This window comes from Carassius auratus, chromosome 25, assembly GCF_003368295.1.
Source record: "Carassius auratus strain Wakin chromosome 25, ASM336829v1, whole genome shotgun sequence".
NCBI classification, from domain to species: Eukaryota; Metazoa; Chordata; class Actinopteri; order Cypriniformes; family Cyprinidae; genus Carassius; species Carassius auratus.
The window spans coordinates 11,299,828-11,319,860 of NC_039267.1; the positions used below are offsets into that span (position 1 = coordinate 11,299,828).

Consider the following 20,033-nt stretch of genomic DNA (forward strand, 5'->3'; position numbering starts at 1 on the left):
CGCAGTCGCGTTGAGTGACGTTGCGCAAGAAAATAAAATGAAAAGAGCATTTATAATTTGAATGCACATGAATGGTTAAGTACGTTATTTAATAATCTAATAATTTTGTCAAATATATACACGATAAGATTCAAATTAAAACCAATGATTAGGTTAAGCTAAATATGAATATTTTATTGTCAAAAACATACACATTACTTAAAGACTTCCAAATGTAAATTAAACCACAATAACCATTTATATTTACAAAATTATTTTTCATAAACATCTATCCCGCCACTCTCTCTCTGTCCCACTTTGTTTCCTGTCTACTCACTGTCCTATCATAACAAAGCCAAAAACGCCACAAATAATTATTAGAAAAAAAACCTACAGTGAAATAAAATGTACCCACAAATTCTCTCTGTTGCTTTCCTACTTACTTTTTCTAATCTTGTATTGTTTTCTGTGTAGATTTCTGTAACATCTTATTACATTTTGTTAAAACCATTAACATTTCCCCAGAATGAATAATATCTGCAGTAAATAATAATAATACTTCTTATTACCATCACAATAATTCATAAAACAGCATCCTGACAAACTCAGGGGACTTGTGTGGTGTGTTTGTGCCCTTGTCTGTGGTTTAAAGAGGTGGATCAAATCTGATAAACAACATTTTAGCATAGCCTTCATCATTGGTTGATTTAAAAAGAAACAAAAATCTAGACAAAAATGAGCACAATGTACCACTGTAAACCAGTTAATATTTCATTCCCTTAAAACACCTTGAATGTGTCATTTTTGTGTGTGCAGTTTTACTTTTCATTAAATAATAGGCCTATAATCAATCACTTTTACGGTCCAGCCATACCCCTTTAAAAAAATGTATGCATTATATCTTTTCCCATTTAATGTACATCATCTAAGGATTCCTAGCTTTCTAAAAAATCAAAATCAAAACTGATTTAGAGGCAAATAGTGCACCTTCAAATAGTGTTTGCTCACTATTAAACAGAGCAGCAACTACATGTGAACCTTTTTCATCCAAAATAATAATTTATCCAAAACTCCCCAATATCTGTATCTATATGAACATCCAACACACCTTATATTAAAATATTTGAAGGAACAAAATATAATAAGAAAGTCTTTTCCAGTTCACTATCAGAGGCCCAGAAGCCCTGATTTCGTAACTAACGTGTCCTCAGTTATTGACGTGATCTGACGTAGAGTGGTAGCGGATTATAGACAGGTTTCCAGACTATGCAGTGGGCTTCCAGGAGTTGGAGAAAGGATAGTTTTGGATATATCTTTGTGCTGATGGAAAGCCCTGTTGTCAGATGCATTGTTGTTCTGATTAGGGGATAAAACTAGAGGCAGTGGGGAAGAAGTCTTGTTTCGTTTAGTAGGTGCATCCTCCTCAGGGTCTGTGTCATCGATGAGAGGGATGGCTGGTTCTGAATCCTCAATACGGAACTCGGGGTGGCTCATGAAATTGTGAATGGAGCTGCGAGACTCTGGCGTCTCAAGGCCTTCGTAAGGAGACATGGAATCCCGGAAAGCATTAATCACACGGATCTGAAGAAAAAGCACCAAAAACAAATAGAAATCAGAGGTCAGTAGCATTCTACCATCAGGCCAGGCTCAAACTGAATATTTGGCAAACTATCCAGTGCATTATGGTTTTGCACCGTTGAGCTGGATATTACCCCAGAACATAGTCAACGTAATGAGAGTTGTTTATGTTCAGTAGACAGCATGTGAATGCTGAACGTAAACAACGCTCATTTGGTTGATTACGTTCTGGAAGATGAACAAAGGTATTACGGGTTTGGAACGACATGAGCGTGAGTAATTAATGACAGAAGTTTAATTTTTGGATGAACTAACCATTTTAAGGAACACTCCACCGTTTTTTGAAATAGGGCTTATTCACATTATTTCCTACATTTAGATAGGTGGACAAATGCATTTTTGTGTCAGTGCATGCATTGTTTTAGTTTGACTGGGTCGGCGTTAGCTTAGCTTAGCACAATGAATGGAATCCTTTGTTGCCAGCTAGCATGGCCTGAGTAAAAGTGATCAAAAAAATAAAAAAACCCCCACCTTATTACTTCGCCTAAGCAGCAGTGCTTCGCCTGTGCTTCCCCATAATATAGTCCCAAGTCAATATCTGCCAAGGAAATCGCCTAGTGTTAATCTGGATCGCTTTTTATACTCGTTGTGAATACGCAGGCCACAAGAAGTAATTAGGTGGGGTTTTTTTTTTTTTTGATCACTTTTACTCAGGCCATGCTAGCTGGCAACAAAGGATTCCATTCATTGTGCTAAGCTAAGCTAACGCCGACCCAGTCAAACTAAAACAATGCATGCACTGACACAAAAATGCATTTGCCCACCTATCTAAATGTAGGAAATAATGTGAATAAACCCTATTTCAAAAAACGGTGGAGTGTTCCTTTAATTAAGTCATCAAATGAAAGAAACCTCATTTAGTACCTGTGTCTGAATTCTGTTGAGACCCCTGCACCACAGAACCTGCCCCCTTCTTAGCTCCATTTCAGCGTGGTCGATTTCATCCAGGTCTTCCATCTCCTCCAGCTCATCTTCAGGGATCTCCTCCTTCTGAGTGCCATGACCTGCTGTCATCAGGAACTTCAGGCGACTTGTGGGAACGGTGGTTATCAACTGTTGGTCGGAGGTGAGGAAAACAATACATCACCCAGTGCATAGTTTCAAAAGTCGTCAGCAGTTAAAATGCTTTTCAAGGCCTACCTGCCCCCAGAGAAGAGAGCCAAATCCAAGGAAGACACACCACAGCCACTGCTCGACAGAGAGACCTACACAGCTAAAAGGCTTCCCTCCGAACTGCACGATTACAATCTAAAAAAAACAAACCATGTTGGGATTCAGAATTGTTGATAATTGACACAGGCTTATAGAGTTTACAATGTGACGTACCTGGATTACAAAGGTCCCGAATACAATGGAGCAGAAGATCATGTTATTGAAGATGCCATCAAAAACATTTCTCTCGCCGTGGATCTTTCGAGCGTTAATTTCGTTAAAGAGCTGCATCATCACAAATGTGTTAAAGACGATGGTGTAGTGCTCTGAAGGAGGGGCGTGAAGAGGAGCGTTCCTGCCACTGTCAATGTCAAAGATCTGCTCACCTATAGAAAAAATGAAATCAGAGATATATTAGATATATACCCTGAATGGATGCTCTAAACGCGTTACAATCGTACAGTAATATTTCTATATCAAATTCTTAACTTTCAAACATTCAAAACTAAATAGTCTGAGTTTTTATTTTGGCAGAATATTGCTAAATCCTCTGCCCACAAAAAAATCTAGCGCACGTTACCTTTATCAATTCCCTCACAAACTCCCCGGTGGTTCGCAAACCACCATTTGGTAAACCCTGCTCTAGATATTTTGGGTGGTACTTACCGGCAAACAGCAGTGTGAAGATGATGGTTAGCTGATATACAGCGTGTCCAAGGATGTTCTTCATCATGGTGCGGGAAATGAGAGGCTTGTTACGGCCGTACGGTTTGCGCAACAGTAAAGCCTCAGTGGGAGGCTCCGTTGCCAGTGCTAGTGAGGCAAATGTGTCCATAATTAAATTCACCCACAGCATCTGTACAGCTTTGAGAGGGGAATCCTGTTTTGGACAAAGTAAAAAGTTTAATGGAAAGAACGAGGTGGCAACGAGGACAGGAGAAAGTGGGAGCAGAAGTCTAACCTGTGTGATACAGGCTCCAGTAAACGCCACAATGACAGCCACCACATTGACTGTCAGCTGAAACTGGAGGAACTTTGAGATACTGTCATAGACGTTCCTGCCCCACATCACTGCCTTCACAATGCTGCTGAAGTTATCATCTGTCAGGATAATGTCTGATGCCTCTTTAGCCACATCTGTACCAGCAATGCCCTAAAAAGACAGATCAAGACATGTCATTGTCAAATTTAATTAATTTTCATTTTCCATGCTTGTTCATGCTTATTTTTGAATACTACAGGATATATGCCATATAATTAAATTTTAAGTGATTAAAAACATTTTAAGTGTTAAGACAAAATGCACAACTTTTTAAACTGTTTTACTCTAGTGAAAGTTTCTTCTAAAATGTTGTTAAAGGGTTAGCTCATCCAAAAATGAAAATTCTGTCACTAATTACTCTACAATAATTACCCTCATGTCATTCCAAACCCGTAAGACCTTTCTTTATCTTTCTGACCCTGCATAGTCAGCAATGCAACTGACACGCTCAAGGCCCAGAAAGGTAGTAAGGACATTGTTAAAACAGTCCATGTGATATCAGTGGTTCAATTGTAATTCTGTCAGGACCTCTATCATCAAAATAGTAGACACTTAGAATACAGTTTGGTTTGGCTGTATGGTTCTGTTCTGGGCAAAAACTCCCTGCCCATCCATGCAGCCATAAATGAGCATTACCCCCAAGGGGTAAACAGAACAAAGCAGATATCATTAATGTACTTAATGAAATTTAAGTGTAACACATTATCCAAGATAAAAGGAGTCAACATGGAATATCAGAAAGCCAAGTCCTGACTGTGGCAAAAGGAGGAGTTGGGGATAGAGAAGGGTAATTTGTTCCTGAGCAAGCAAAAACGCTGAATGAAAATACTTCATCTGTGCTTAGAAAACAAAAATAACTACCTTGTTTAACAATTTTTTTTTTTCTGTGTCAGTCTTCGATGCACCATGCATCATGGTGGTACCCTCATGAACGCGTGATAAAGACTTTTTGACTCTTTGCGCAAAAGAAGTATTCTCGTCAAAAATATCTTAATTTGTGTTTCAAAGATGAACAAAGATCTTACGGGTTTGGAACGACATGAGGGTGTGTAATTAATGACAGAATTATCATTTTTGGGTGAACTATTACTTCAAACTACAGTTCATTACAAATCCCCTGAAATCACTTTGCTTTTAACCCTCACATCGTCATTTTCATTCCTGTCAAAAATGAAATATGCCACTACCCTGACCAAGACAAAATTTTCTACTTGGATTGAAACACTGCTAGATTTTTTTTTCTTTAATTTGTTCAGTATTCATTTGCATTTGTTATGTCTATTATAGTGATGTGCTAGTAAATATTTACAGTTCAATAAAAATAAAAAAACCTACCATTGCAAATCCAACGTCAGCTTTTTTTAGCGCAGGACCATCATTGGTTCCGTCTCCAGTGACAGCAACTACTTGTCTCTGTTCTAAGATGGTGCTATCAATTATACCTTAAAGAGACAGCAAACCATTTTATTCGCAGTCGGACTGCAAGATTCACCACAACTTTAACAACAGTCCTGTTTAAAACTCATTACCTTTGACCAACGTATGCTTATCAGTTGGAGAAGATCTCGCAAGTACACGCAGTTTGGGCCAGATCTTGTCCAGGCGCTCTTGCTCAATCTGAAAATATGATGAGGTCTTAGTATCAACATTTCATGCTAATAAAAACAGATTTTTTTTTTTTGACCCCCTCACCTCTCCAAGTTCATTGCGTATCCGTCTGTTGAACTCTTTGCCTTCAATGCACAGGAAGTCATCACCCATATGTAGAATTCCGCACTTGGTTGCAATAGCTCGAGCGGTGTTAATGTTATCCCCTGTGACCATGCGCACAGTGATGCCTGCTCGCTGGCACTTCTTAATAGCATCGGGGACCTGTGGCGATTATACCACCCGGGGTTAGGTGTCAACAAACACATGCTGACTTACAGTAATGAGCACCTCAGCATGTCTTTGCTTTGTTTTCACTGCCAAATGCATATGTTCCATGTAAAGTGGAAGGAATAGTAGGGTTATTAATAGTCAAGTGAGCAGTTACCTCTGGTCGAACAGGATCCTCAATGCCCACCACACAAATGCAAGTAAGTCCAGTTAATATATCTGCCTCATTATCCCAATCAGGCTCTCCATCTGAAACAGGGAAGTCCCTATATGCAAGGCAGATGGTCCTTAAACCCTCAGAGGCCATGGGCTCAATCACCTCTTTCACAATGTCATCCCGATCAATGGGCCTGAAGACTTTGGCTTCACCATTGGCTGAAAGGACTTTACAGCACCTGGGGAGATATTAATTATTATTGATCTATTATAACTTTTTGGAAATTTAACAATACAAGTATGTAGTCTCACTTCATATATAAACTTGGAACCATGCATATTTCACATCAGGTTCAAGTTTTCATGTCAATTTGTTGCGTTGACCAACAGAAAGGAGCTTGGTTTGAAAGTGACTTCTGTTTGAATGGTGCTTCATGCATCCCTATCATTACTGAGAGTGGACAGATGACTTCTTTGTCAGCAAAGTTTTGCTAAGGTAACAGCATCTTTAGTGTTTTCAAAGTTTTAAAAGGGTCATCGGATGCCCATTTTCCACAAGTTGATATGATTCTTTACTGCCGGGTGTGTGTTCACGGTGTGTGTGTGTGTTCACAGCTGTGTGTGTGCACTTTGGATGGGTCACCATACTTGGCTCTACGTCACGTCACTTTGTCACTTTAGGGTCTTAATAAAAAGTCTGTAACATAGTTTGGTAAAAAAAAAAATTCCCTCTCTTCAGAGCTGCTCTCTGAGGGACTGTTTACTTTAGCGGCATATTATATCAATTATTCCTCAATAATTAAACTTGTAAAAGTGTATTTTCTGAGACAATGATGTCATCACCCCACGTTTCGCCCCTAGTCAAACAATGCTACGTCACATAACAGCAACAAAAACATGAACAAACACTGAATGATTGTCTTTTTATTATCTAACATTAAAACAGATTAATAAATGTAATGTTCCATGTTCGTTTGTATACCACACGCTAGGTTTATGCGCATAGTCCATGTCGTCTTCTCCATTTTCAGTGTATCTCTGTGGCAGAATTAAAGTGCCACATGCTGGTCTGGCATGTATACTACATCATTTTGTGTTGGTTTTGTGGTTTCGTGTAGACGCAGGTATTTCTTGAGATGAGAAAACAAAAAGATTGGATAGGGAAAGCTCTGGCTTCGTGTGGACGTGGCCTAAAATGACTCAACCTGAACTATAAAGATGTCTGACCAATGAAATGATTTATTGAGTAAGAACATCCCTCACCATAATAATACCACCTGTAACATTATCTAGCACATAGCAAATCACCTGAAGATCATTATCATCTGAAATATTAAATGTGCACTTACTTCTTCAGAAGGATTTCTGATGCTCCTTTGCTGAACATACGGTAACTTCCATCTGGATTTTTAAGGACTGTGCTCATAGATTTCCTCACTGAGTTGAAGGTGTATACTTTGTACAGTTTTTCCTCAGGATATTCATTGCGAATGGCTTGGTAATCTTTTCGTAAATCAGTGGTAAACCCTAGCAAGGCACATTCAGTTTTGTTTCCAACTTGACGGGGAAGACCGCCCTCTTTCTCGGCAGGCTAGACAAAAAAAAGGCATTTATGAAAATCATGAAAACCAAGTCTAATCTTACATAAAAGAGAGCAAACATCACATAAATAACTAAACAAGTTTTAAAGCAGCATGGCCCAAAAGTCTAAAATCACATTGAATTCTTTAACTAAATAATATCTAATAAAAAAAATAAAAATAAATAAATATCCTAATAAATGCATTTGAAATAAAGGCAGGTTATAACATAAATAGAATAACTTAAATATAGCATTATATATGAAATGATTTTTTAAAAAATGATATATGACACTATTATATCTGTATTATATTTAATCTGTTATACTAACTTGTGACCTAACATATTTTACAGAAACGTATGGGGTTCATGAAGCTCATTTTGATACTATTAAATTGAAATGAGGACAAAATAATTCATATTAATTCTTCACTCAAATTTCTATTCTGATAATATCATTTGTCATTTAACAAATATGCAATTTAGAAGCAATTTCTCTTGTGGTAACAGTTTTTGGACCCTGTGCATATTTTAAAGTACATGCAAAATGTAGTTTCTTACCAATATTTTTGAAGTATATGCACTGTTGACACTAATGCCTGTGATAAGGAGATTCATGATGTTGGCAGGAATCAAATCTGGTTCTGGAACCTTCTTGTAGTGTATGTCTCCAATAAACACCTGAACCACTGTCATTCTGTTCATGGTTAGGGTGCCTGTTTTATCAGAGCAAATTGCAGTGGCATTTCCCATCGTCTCGCAAGCGTCCAGATGTCTCACCAGGTTGTTGTCGTTCATCATTTTCTACAGAGAATGACATTGATGATTTTCCTATAGTTGTAAGATTTGTATGTAAAAGTTTGTCATGAGACCTCTGCAAAAAACAGACCACATACTTTCACAGAATAGGCCAATGAGATGGTGACAGCGAGTGGTAAACCCTCAGGCACGGCAACAACCAGCACAGTGACGCCGATGATGAAGAACTTGACAAAGAACTGGATGTAGATAGGAGTGCAGTCTTTAATCCAGGGAAGCCCCTGGATCCAGAAAGTGTCCACCAAAAAGAGTACCACAAGAATGAGAACTGTGATGGCTGACATGAAGAGACCTGATGGGAAAAAACACACATGAACATCACACAACCACTTAAAATCCTCTCTATGAGTTCTTATACAAGGAAAAACATATGAATCCGCTGTTTTTTTTTTTTTTTTACCTGCTTTTCCGATTTGTACAGCTAGTTTGGTGAGCTTCCCTTGAAGTACTGATTTCTCTTTCTTTGGAAGCTTGTTTTTTTTAGGCTCTTCTTCTGTCTCATCATCACTGTTAAGGGGCTCTCTCTCCACTCTACCTCCATCCTTCTCTGAATGAGAGTAGAGTAAAAAAATAAAATAAATCTAAATTAAATGTACTTATAACTGGTTTTATAAATGTTGCACTGTGCAATGGCTGTGCATGTATCAAACTAGCAAAAATAGTTTGTCATTTAACAAAAAAATGTTTTTAAATTAGCTGGTTTCATTTAAAATCAAAATATGATTTAATACTACCGAATTAACCCAGTTTCATTACATTATGATGTATAAAAATTACAATATAACTTCATAATGTAACTATTGCATGTTCATTTTTTAAAGTGCAATAATAAGTTTTCAACATTGATAATAATGCTTTCTGTGTCATGGACACTGAAGACTAGAGTAATGGCTGTTGAATATTCAGCTTTCCATCATGAAAATAAATATTTTTTAAATACAGTAAAATAAAAAATAAAAATTAAATTGTAATAATATTTTACAATATTACTGTTCTGACTGTATTTTTTATCTAATAAATGCAGACTTTGTGAACATAATAGACTTTCGAAAACATTAGTCCTACTGACCCCAAATGTTTGAATGGTAGTGTAAAGAATTCCGATATTCATTTGGCCAATATGAGTTTGAATTCTGCTTGCAACACTTCTGACAGCCCAATATTTACAGTATGTGTCTGCCTGTATGTGTTCGTATGTGGACAAGAGGAAAAAGCAGAGCAGTAAGGCCAAAAGCCCTAATCTAAAGTAGATTAAGAGGACAGTAAGCATATGTTCACAGGACATTCTCACAACTTAAACACTCAATACATAAGGAAAGAAAGGCACACAATGCGTGCCAAAAGAGCAACTACTGATCGAACTATGTCACTGACTGCTATTTCCTGTGATGTTCCTGCAGTGGTCCTCAACCAGTTTTGACAAATGTCCAAAGTAACAAAAATAGCCCTTGAATCAAACATTGAAATTTGTTAATAAAAAACTCTATAGACCCATCAGTGTACAAAATTTACATAGGCTGAACAGGAAAAAATTTGGTTTCAGAATGTCCCTTGAATTTAGATGGTTTCTAAAAATAAAAAAACAGACCACGAACACAAACCCATATTTAAAGCAGTCTGGTTCATATTTTGTCATATCTTGCATAGCTTTGTTTGTTTTCTGATAATGAAAGCATGTCATCTACCTAATTTAATTAGATTTATACAAGTGACAGATGTATTAGCACCAAAACACTGTATTGGTCCAATTTTGTTGTAGGATATAGATATAGGAGGCAATGCCTAATTATATAGTTTGCTGCATTTTATTATTTGTTATTAGCATTGTTTTTGCCCGTCAGAACAGACCTGTGACCCATTTTTACATCACAACCCACCAGTTGAGAACCACCGATCTAAAGGAAATGCTATGACATACAGTTACAGCATATGTGCTAATACAAACCTTTCTGTTTATCTGTTGCATCTGGCTTTTTGGCTGCTGAAAATTGAGATGGATTAATCAGATATTTGTGACATGATGTGACTCTTACGGCATGCTATTCATGTAGGTTTAAAGTGATGCTTCTAGTCCCTGGTTAAAGCATTTCAAATAGTTTGGCTATTTAATAATAATACAATTTTGAGGAGAAAACCTAAACTTGGTTAGAACAGAACGGATACTTTGGTTATTATTTGGGAAATGCCTTTCAGAAAGACAACTTATTAAGGAACATACTTTTCTTTTTTTCTCTTTTCTCTTTCTTCTTCCGCTCTTTTTCTTTCTTTTGCTCTTCTTTCTCCCGCTTTTTCTCCTCCTTCTCCCTCTTTTTCCTCTCCCTCTCTTCTTTTTCTCCTCATCGTCATCATCATCATCATCTCCACCTCCGAGGAGAGTGAAGATGATTCCCGTCTGAGAGTTCACCCCCACTGCTGTAACCAACATTTTTCCGGAGCCCTCCATCACATGCGTGCCTGAGTAAACAGGACAAAAATGGACATGTGACCAGGTGTTGTATGTAAGTGCTGCAATTGTAAAACTGCATCAGTCTTGACATTTTTGGTTGTTACCGTTATTGTTAGTGAAAAAAATCTGAGCAAAACCTGAAAGAAGCATAGGGTCCTTGTCCGCAGTTTTTTTGACATGGTCTGACTCTCCAGTGAGGGAGCTCTCATCAATTTTTAGATCGTTGCTTTGGATTAGTACACCATCAGCAGGAAGGAGGTCACCTGCAAGAACAAAGCAAAGGACAGATGGTGTCGTCTGAGACACAACAGACAGATGTTTGCATCGCAAGCCAAAAGATAGGTTTTTAATCAAGCACGGCAAATGCTTAAAAAAAACAAGAAGAAACACACATACTAATAAAAAAAAAAACTATTTTTATATGCTTTAACATTATTTATTAAAAGAATAGCTAAGCCAAAAAATATAATTTTGTCATTCACTCACTCTGAGGTCTTTCCAAACCTGTATGCTGTATTTTCCCATAATTCTTTTCTTCACACAGCACTTTTCCATAAAAAAACTGTTAATTCAATGGCTGTCAAACTCCAAAATGGAAAAAAATTAATAAAAAAGCAAGTTAAAAGAGTAGTTGATTTCATAACTTGCCTTGAATCTTTAATCTCACAGAATTTCTGGTTGCATTTACAACAAACGGTTGTAAAAAGATGTAAATAAAAAGATTGAGTCAATCTTTCTACTTTAAAATGCTATGTTTAATTGAATGTGTTACTTGCTTTCTTTGTAATTATTTTGAAAACTGAAAATTCTAAAAGTTAAAAATGTACAAATTTTTTGTCCTTTTCTGAAGCTTGACTGATAAGGTCATCATAAACTCAATGGCAAAATCTACATAACAGTTACTTCAACATTTCAATTTAAGAGCGTAAAGCAATATGTAAACATTTTTCTTAATTGTTTAAAAACAGTCAATCTTAAGGGAGAAGGGAAATCTTTTTACCATATTTTACTTGTGCAATGTCCCCGACCACGATCTCGGCCACAGGAATCTGAATGACTTGACCAGCTCGGAGCACAGTGAATTTCTGCTCTTGTTCGATGCGGTTCTGCAGTCCACGGAATTGCTTTTCTTTGCTCCAGTCATTAAAAGCTGTGACAAGAACCACGCAGATGACAGACAAGAGGATGGCAGCACCCTCAATCCAGCCCGCCTCTGCCTCACCCTCGTCCTCAACTCCTCCAGCCGCCCTACCACAGTCTGCACCAATGAGAAAGTCACAGTAAAAATAGCTACTATAGCAGCTTGTGTGTATAAGTCTTATATTATACATAAGATTATATGTACACTATTGTTTAAAAGTTTGGGGTCAGTAAGATTCTTTTAAACTTTCCATTCAACAAAGAATTCTGGAAAAACACAGTTTTCACCAAAACATTAAGCAGCAGAACTGTTGTCAATATTGCTACTAATAAGAAATGTTTTGGGGCAGCAAATCAGTATACAAGAATGATTTATGAATGATCATGTGACTGAAGACTAGAATAATGATGCTGAAAATTCAGCTTTAACATCACATGAATATATTATATACAAGAAAAGTTTTTAAATGGTAATGATATTTTACAGAAGTATTGCTTTTAGTGTATTTTTCAAATCAAATAAATGCAGCCTTAGTGAGCATGAGACTTTCTTCAAAAACATAAAAAACTTAACCAAAAACATTCATACATATGAGTACACATATAATAAAATATTAATAGGTTATTTGAGGTACATTATAAGCAGGGTATATGTTTAGGAAGGAAGTGAAGGACTGTGCAATTGCAAACACAAAATAACATGATTTGCAGGGGTTTACTTCTAATGCACAGCAGCGCTCAGGTAAAATATATATATATATATATATATATATATATATATATATATATATATATATTTTTTAAACAGAGGCCCTGGGTGAGTTGAATACATAACAGCACTACATCACCTTCAGGACATGTTACCATTTCAAATTCATTGTTATTCAACAGCACCACTGAGTAAAAGAAAAAAACATATTATTCATAGTGAGCTTAAAATCCCAATGATACTTACATTCTCTCTCAGCATTAGGAGGTTTATAGAAGGAAAGGCCTAAGGATATTATGGCTGCGACTTCCAAAATAATTAGAGTCACATCCTGCAATGCTTCCCACACTAGCTGAAGGAATGTTTTTGACTTTTTAGGAGGTATAAAATTCTTTCCAAATTCTTCTTTTCTTCTTGCAATGTCATCAGAATGACCACTTAACCCTAAACAGAGAGAAAGAGCAGAATAAACATTTAAATATTTGGTGTAGAAACAATTTTCACTCAGATATTGCTAGCAAATTTCACAAACAGCAACTCATTGAACATAGATCCAATAATCAATTTTATTTACTGTTTTATTTATTAATAAAAAAAATAGTTTATTGCATTAAGATTACATAAAATTTTAGGGTATGAAGAGCTCGCAGAAAAGGGGTGGCAGGATCATATTTGTGGTCTTTTTTAAGAAATTTGACTGCTGCATTTTGGACCAATTTTAAATGAGCTACTTGGGACTTTGAGATGCCACAATACAAGGCATAGAAATGGACACACCATACCTTCTCAGAATCTAACCTAAGGGAAGCATGTAGAGGGAGAAAAGCAGAGGTGCTAGGATAGATCCCTGGGGAAGTCCAAAATGGAGATGAGCAGCAGAGGAGCTAAAGTTGACAATTTTGACTGAAAAATATTGATTCGTTAAATAGGATTTAAACTGATTCAAGATTGAGCCTTTTAGCCCCACAAAAAATTCTAATCTAGACAGGAGCAGCTGATGATCTATAGTGTCAAAGGCAGCACTCAGGTCTAAGAGAATTAAAATCTCGAAGTCACCTGAATCAGTAGCTACTAAGATATTGTTTAACACTCAGAGTAGAGCTGACTCAGTGCTATGGAAAGGCTTGAAGCCAGACTGAAAGAAATCTGAGATGTGGTTAGTACTTAGAAAAGATTGTAGTTGACACAAAACAATCTTTTCCAGTGCCTTAGAGATAAAAGGGACCACAGAAATTGGACAGTAGTTGTTTAAAACAGACATGTCTATGGAAGGCTTCTTGAGAAAAGGAGTAACTGAGGCCAATTTCAAGCATGCAGGAACCGAACGAATTAATAAGCATTTGTTTAATAGGCAAAGTAAAGTGGGGCCAACAGACTCAGTTAACAATTTAAAATACTGGGGATGAATTAAATCTTGACGACAGAATGAAGTTTTGAGGGAGTTAATAATTTCTGTGCTTAGACTTATGTGAATACTGAAGACTATCATTTTTCCATTCTCGCACTGCTTTCCTGCACGCCTGTCTTAAAGAACTAATTTCGGGAGTTAACCACCTTTCAGATTTAGGTTTTGGTTTTAAAACTTTGAGAGGAGCAGTCTCATTTAAAGTGTCCATCCATACATTATTTAGCATTTCAAGATGTTGGTCAACATTCAGATCAGAAAGTGAAGTGTCCAATGACAATTGTGAGCTCAGTTCATCAAATAGCACGTTAAAATCCAGGTGGAACCGAGAGGAATAAGACCAAGACAGCTTAACAACACCACATGGAGAAGGTAGATTTAGCAGTGACAAAGAGAATAAAATAGGCTTGTGGTCAGAGATAACTACATCAGAAAGCTCAAGCTCAGAGACAGAAAGCCTATAAGTGAGCACTAGATCCAAAGTGTGTCCTTGTAGATGAGTGGGCTCATTTATCCATTGTGTAAGGTTAAAAGATTCAATAAACTCCTTTGAAAGGGAGTTGGATGGGTAACAAACATGAACATTAAAGGGGGGGGGGGGGGGGGTGAAATACTATTTCATGCATACTGAGTTTTTTACACTGTTAAAGAGTTGGATTCCCATGCTAAACATGGACAAAGTTTAAGTTGTACGTTTGAAGGAGTATTTCTGTTATTAAAATTCTCCTTCCGGTTTGTCACAAGTTTCGGAAAGTTTTTTTCAAGTATGGCTCTGTGTGACGTTAGATGGAGCGGAATTTCCTTATATGGGTCCTAGGGCACGTCTGCCGGAAGAGCGCACGCTCCGGCATAGCAGAGCACTGACATTCACTGATCAGAGCGAGAGCGTCGCGAAATGTCACAAAAGAAGTGTGTTTTTGGTTGCCAGGGCAAGACAACCCTGCACAGATTACCAAAAAAAAAAAACAGCATTAAGGACCAGTGGATGGAGTTTATTTTTACAGAGCATCAACGGAGTTGTGCAAGTGTTTTTGTTTGTTCCCTGCATTTCGAAGATGCTTGTTTTACAAACAAGGCCCAGTTTGACGACGGATTTGCGTATCGTTTATTTCTTAAGGATGATGCAATCCCAACGAAAAAGGGCCACGATCGTGTGTTGGAACCGCAGGCGGTGAGTAAAACTGCTTCAAATATCTCTGCCTTCTTGTTAGTGCGTCCGCCTCCCATCGGAGACCCGGGTTCGAGCCCCGCTCGGAGCGAGTCGTTGCTGCTGCTGCTCTCGTTCAGTTTCAGCCTCGGGATCTGATTCTGGAACATAAATATCTGACTGTAAGCCATGGTTTGTTTTGGATGGTTTTGTCCTCATGGTGTCACAGCTTCCAAACGCTCTCAACGCAAAAACTTACTGGTGCTCGTGATTCTTTAGCTCCGCCTACACGTCACGCCTCCAGCTGCTCGTGTTTTCCGGGAAAAATCGGTACAGACTATCTTTCTCTTGTGAATATAATAAAACTAAGGACTTTTTGGAGTTATGAAGGATGCAGTACTACTCTATAGGTACTCAAGATTAACAGGATATTGAGTGAAAACAAGCATTTCACCCCTCCTTTAAAGTCACCGACTAATGAATGTTGGTCGACATTGGTCTTCTGATGGGATTATTATTAATGACAATGTTTGAATTACACATAATTTGTTACATTTACATAGCGATTTATTGGGTACTCAACATATGACTTTTAGATAATCTATACATCCTTATGCCATATCTCTGATATGTACTGAGTTTGCAATTTAAAAACACGTTTTGAAATAGTACAGAGAAAACATACTGATGACTTAACGTGTCCTAAAAATTACAGATGGATCAAGTGAAAAAGGTCAACTTGTTCTAGCTATATTTTAAAACGCTTGAGAAATTGAATTGGATTTGGAGATGGTTTTTACTTTGCTTAGTTTTTAATTTTAAATATAATGGATTCCAAAAAATACCAAGATTTCCACTCCCCACACAAGCAAGAGCACAGCCTTAACACTAACACAGTGTAATCCCTCTCTTCCTTTCCTTGCTCAATTACAAAACGCTAGTTCTCTGCCCCCTCAAAGGTTAACCCACAGTTGGCAAGGGCAAAAATGAATGTAAACCCCATGCAGCAGAGCAGCGGCCAGTGAGATTAGAGTGAAGCGGAGCAATAAAGAGCCTGCCTCGGTTTAAGGTGAATGGGATTACATGATGTAAATTGATCTGGTCCCACCTGTCACAACTACAACTGTCTGTTATGGCTCTACACATAGCTAAAAATGCCAGTACAGAGCAGTAATCCAATGCATATCAAACTGGAAAATATAGACAGATGACAAGGTAAATAGGACAAAAAAAAAAACAATAATCAAGGTCAGATTTTAACAAGAGATAGGACTCTTTCATAACAGATGGATTGTGTATTTCTAATACACATAAAAATCTTAAATGAAAGAATCACAAGAGGAGAGTGTAAACATATTTCGCTGGAATTATCAAGGGAAACATAAGCTGATCATGGTGTTAGACAAATGACTGGAGTTCAGCTCGCTGAGATAATATGAAGACCGATTGGTCTAAACTAGAAGCACAGAAGAAAATTAATAAAACGGTGAAATGAGCAAAAAGAGCAACTGTAAAATCCAAAAGGACGTGATAGAAAAGAAAAAGAAAGTGAAGTGACATTCAGCCAAGTATGGTGACCCATACTCAGAATTCGTGCTCTGCATTTAACCTATCCGAAATGCACACACACAGAGCAGTGAACACACACACACACACTGTGAGCACACACCCGGAGCAGCAAACATGGTGATGGCCACTTTGTTAACAAATAAGTGACAAGAAAGGTAATAATGTCCGGCGGTAAAATTTTTGTCAGCTGACTGACACATAATAACTGTAATTTAGTTAGAAAAGATGCACTGTAATTAACCTTTTAAAAGACTGGTCATGTTATTCATTATTCATAACCAAGGCACTTGGAATGGTTTAGAAAAACATATAAAACAGAAATAATATCTAAAATTATTAGGGCTGTCCATAGTTTAAAATAACATTAACAACTCATAATAAAAGGTCCCATTAGTTAATGTTAGTTAACATATTAATGCTTTGATTTTAATGATGCATTAGTTAAAATACTCTTTGACTAAGATTAATCAGTGCTTTAGAAATATTTTTCATTAACTATTGTCACAAAATGGAACCTATTTAAAAGTGATATTAATGAAAATGCAAAATGACATACTGTAAAACACGAGTTAGACTTCAGTTAATTATATTTGCTTGATGGAAATCCCTCATAATGTGGTCAAAAATAGACATGCTGTTAGATTAGCAACTGACTGCATTAAGTGGCACAACTTTCTCTCTTAAAAGACATGACCTTTCAACTGGATTATGCAGTCAAACTATGTACCTCTTTATTTGCTCCATTATTGCTCCACTGTCAAAGGGAAATTCTGAAAGAGTGTTTTAATGCTAAAATATAGTCCTTGATGAACGCTAAAGTGCTAATGGCTAAAGGAAAAAGCATATGGAAAAAGATGCCTGAAACGTCTAATTGCTAATTAGTTATTTAGCTCACGCATTTATCTGAAGCGATTACGCTACACTTGTTACAGAGACAGTCTTCCAGGAAGAGCCTGAGGTTAAGTGCTTGCTCAAGGCTGAAATGGTGAGAGGTCATGGATCAACCCCAGTGAAGTTTGAACATAAAACCTTTGCTCAGCTCAGATTTATAACCACCAGGCTAAACCAGTCTCAGCATCAATAAACCATTTGGTTAAATATAAGACATGAGGTTTAGCAAAACTGAAAGTGATCAAAGTGTTTTATCTAGGAACACATATGTATGTAGATAGATTGGAACCATCTTGGTAACCGGCAAAAGATATTTTTTTTTAATTATTAGTATCATTTAATATTGGATATTTAATAGTGTATGCTTATTTCCTCTATTTTACATTTAGATTACCTTTATTGTCATCTGAAGCTCACCTATAGTTACTGTTATACACTGTTAAATGTTATCTTAAGCAAAGTCTCAACATGAATATACATTTTTAAACTGTATATTATAATGTCGTGGTGCCTAAATTCACATGTTAGTGTTTTATTTTTAATTAATTTAAATTTAAAATTGACCATTTATTGGTTCTAACTTTTGGTCCACTTTTACTAAGTTTGGTGATTATAAATGTATTTTAATGCATAAACATTAACATTGGTAGCAAAGGAATTATTTACCATCTATTGGTGAGGATTTTAACCTGGAACAGAGTCCCTGAACATCTCCATAGCACTCTTGAATCCTCTGTAATCCATCTGTCCCTCTGAGTTCCATGAGTGACCGAAGTTCTTTGAGTGTGCAGCCAAAATCTCCATCATGATTTGCGTCTGCCTTATATTTCGACCCACGGAATGAGTTTTTTGGCCATAGTCCCGCTGAAGTGCACCGAAAAGTGGAGGAGAAGTGGCTTCCCCTGAGGTAAGCAGTGACAATATCCAGACTTGATTCCTCAGGGATGCAAAAAGTAACTCTTCTGATGACACACCAGATGTAATTTAAATGCCATTTCCATTTGATTTCCCGATGTATCTTCTCTCATCTTGAGTTGACTGGAGTCACAGAAGGTCAAATCTTCAGGTTTGCACCAAGTTACATCTAAAACAAAACAAAAGCAAGTTCATTACATGCTCTATCATTCCCACGTCAGCTTATATGACCATTTAGCACATGAAGCCACATGAAATGTGATTATTCGTGTACTGTCACAACTGCCAGATCAAGGGATACCACTGTCAATCAACAAAGGAAGTCACTTCAAATCATATAGCACTGTTAAAGATGATGTTGACAGGTATGCAAAGTGACAGTTGGCTTTTGTAATGGCCCTTAAGCGGAAAGATCCGTTACGTCTGCTTAAAGAACAGAATGCTAAAATTAGTTCTGTTACATAAAACCGGCATCTCGTCAAGAAGAGTGACCTGCCAAAGACAATAGAAATGACTCAAAAGATGTGTTCAAAAAACAGAGTAGGGAATAAGGTTTCAGAGGGTATTTAAAAAAAGCTTAATTAAATGGAAATATTTTTATATTAGTATTATTTATATATTTTATAGTATATATGCTATCATTTACATTTTTTTTTTTTAATATTACTATTAGATTTTTTTTTTTTTTAGTTTTAGTTTATTTCTAGAATTATAGTGCTTCTTAAAATTTACTTCAGTAAAGGCAGCATTTCTAATGGTAATTTAGTTTAAGTTTTATATTTACCATGGATTGAACAAATGAATAAACAATTTTCACTACAATCAGCAATGAAATCTATTATTTTTATAATTGTAAATTATATTGCGATTCAAAGGCAGTGACATCAAAGCCCTCTCAATGGTCATGGACAACAACATATTTTAAGACACTAAATCTACTCCTAATGTTTGCTCACAAAAGTTTTACCTTTACCTTTTTATCTGCATCCCAGTTACAGAATAAAACATCTGAATTGCCAAACAAATGACTGAAATAATGACTTTACGGAAGCACTAAACTAAAACACACCATGATAGTTGACCTACCTCTATTCATTATCAGAAAACAGATAGAAAAGTACTTACAGATTTGTTTTACATGTCCTATCCTGCAACAACGAGACAAATGCAGCCCCTCGACCAGCACAGTCAGGAGGTGCTGCTTTCAGAGCATAAGTGACTCGCCGTCACGTACAATTACTCCAAACAACACAAAGTCTGTACTACAAAGCATCAACACAAAATTTCTCCTTTAATGCATAAAGTTATTTGACCTTCAGTGGACGGTCTTGAGAAGCACAGTTTCCATTAGAGGAAATGGCTTGTTGAATGATTATCTCAGGAAAGCTTCTTGCTTAATCTAATTAGTCAATCTGTGGCAGTAGTGAGACACACAGCCACTGCTGCTGTAGGGAAGAGTATGTGCTGTTGAACACAGACAAACATATTTACTCATTCCTAGACAGTACCCTCAGTTTATTTAGACTTCTGAGGGAACTAAGTGCAGCCGGATAACGCCTGAGGCAC

At 36.9% G+C, this 20,033-nt stretch overlaps 1 protein-coding gene across 1 annotated transcript; it reads right to left on the bottom strand.

Annotated features, from left to right (window-relative positions):
- Positions 1 to 184: 184 nt before the first annotated feature.
- Positions 185 to 18,570, bottom strand: LOC113043300 (plasma membrane calcium-transporting ATPase 1). Its single transcript, XM_074559803.1, is given in 20 exon segments — positions 185 to 1,560; positions 2,482 to 2,670; positions 2,758 to 2,865; positions 2,944 to 3,155; positions 3,436 to 3,649; positions 3,731 to 3,922; positions 5,147 to 5,253; positions 5,341 to 5,428; positions 5,504 to 5,683; positions 5,847 to 6,084; positions 7,195 to 7,436; positions 7,988 to 8,230; positions 8,323 to 8,537; positions 8,646 to 8,792; positions 10,464 to 10,577; positions 10,580 to 10,699; positions 10,829 to 10,954; positions 11,692 to 11,949; positions 12,787 to 12,984; positions 18,219 to 18,570. Coding segments are annotated over 20 exon segments (3,624 nt in total). The 5' UTR covers positions 18,316 to 18,570; the 3' UTR covers positions 185 to 1,224.
- Positions 18,571 to 20,033: the final 1,463 nt, after the last annotated feature.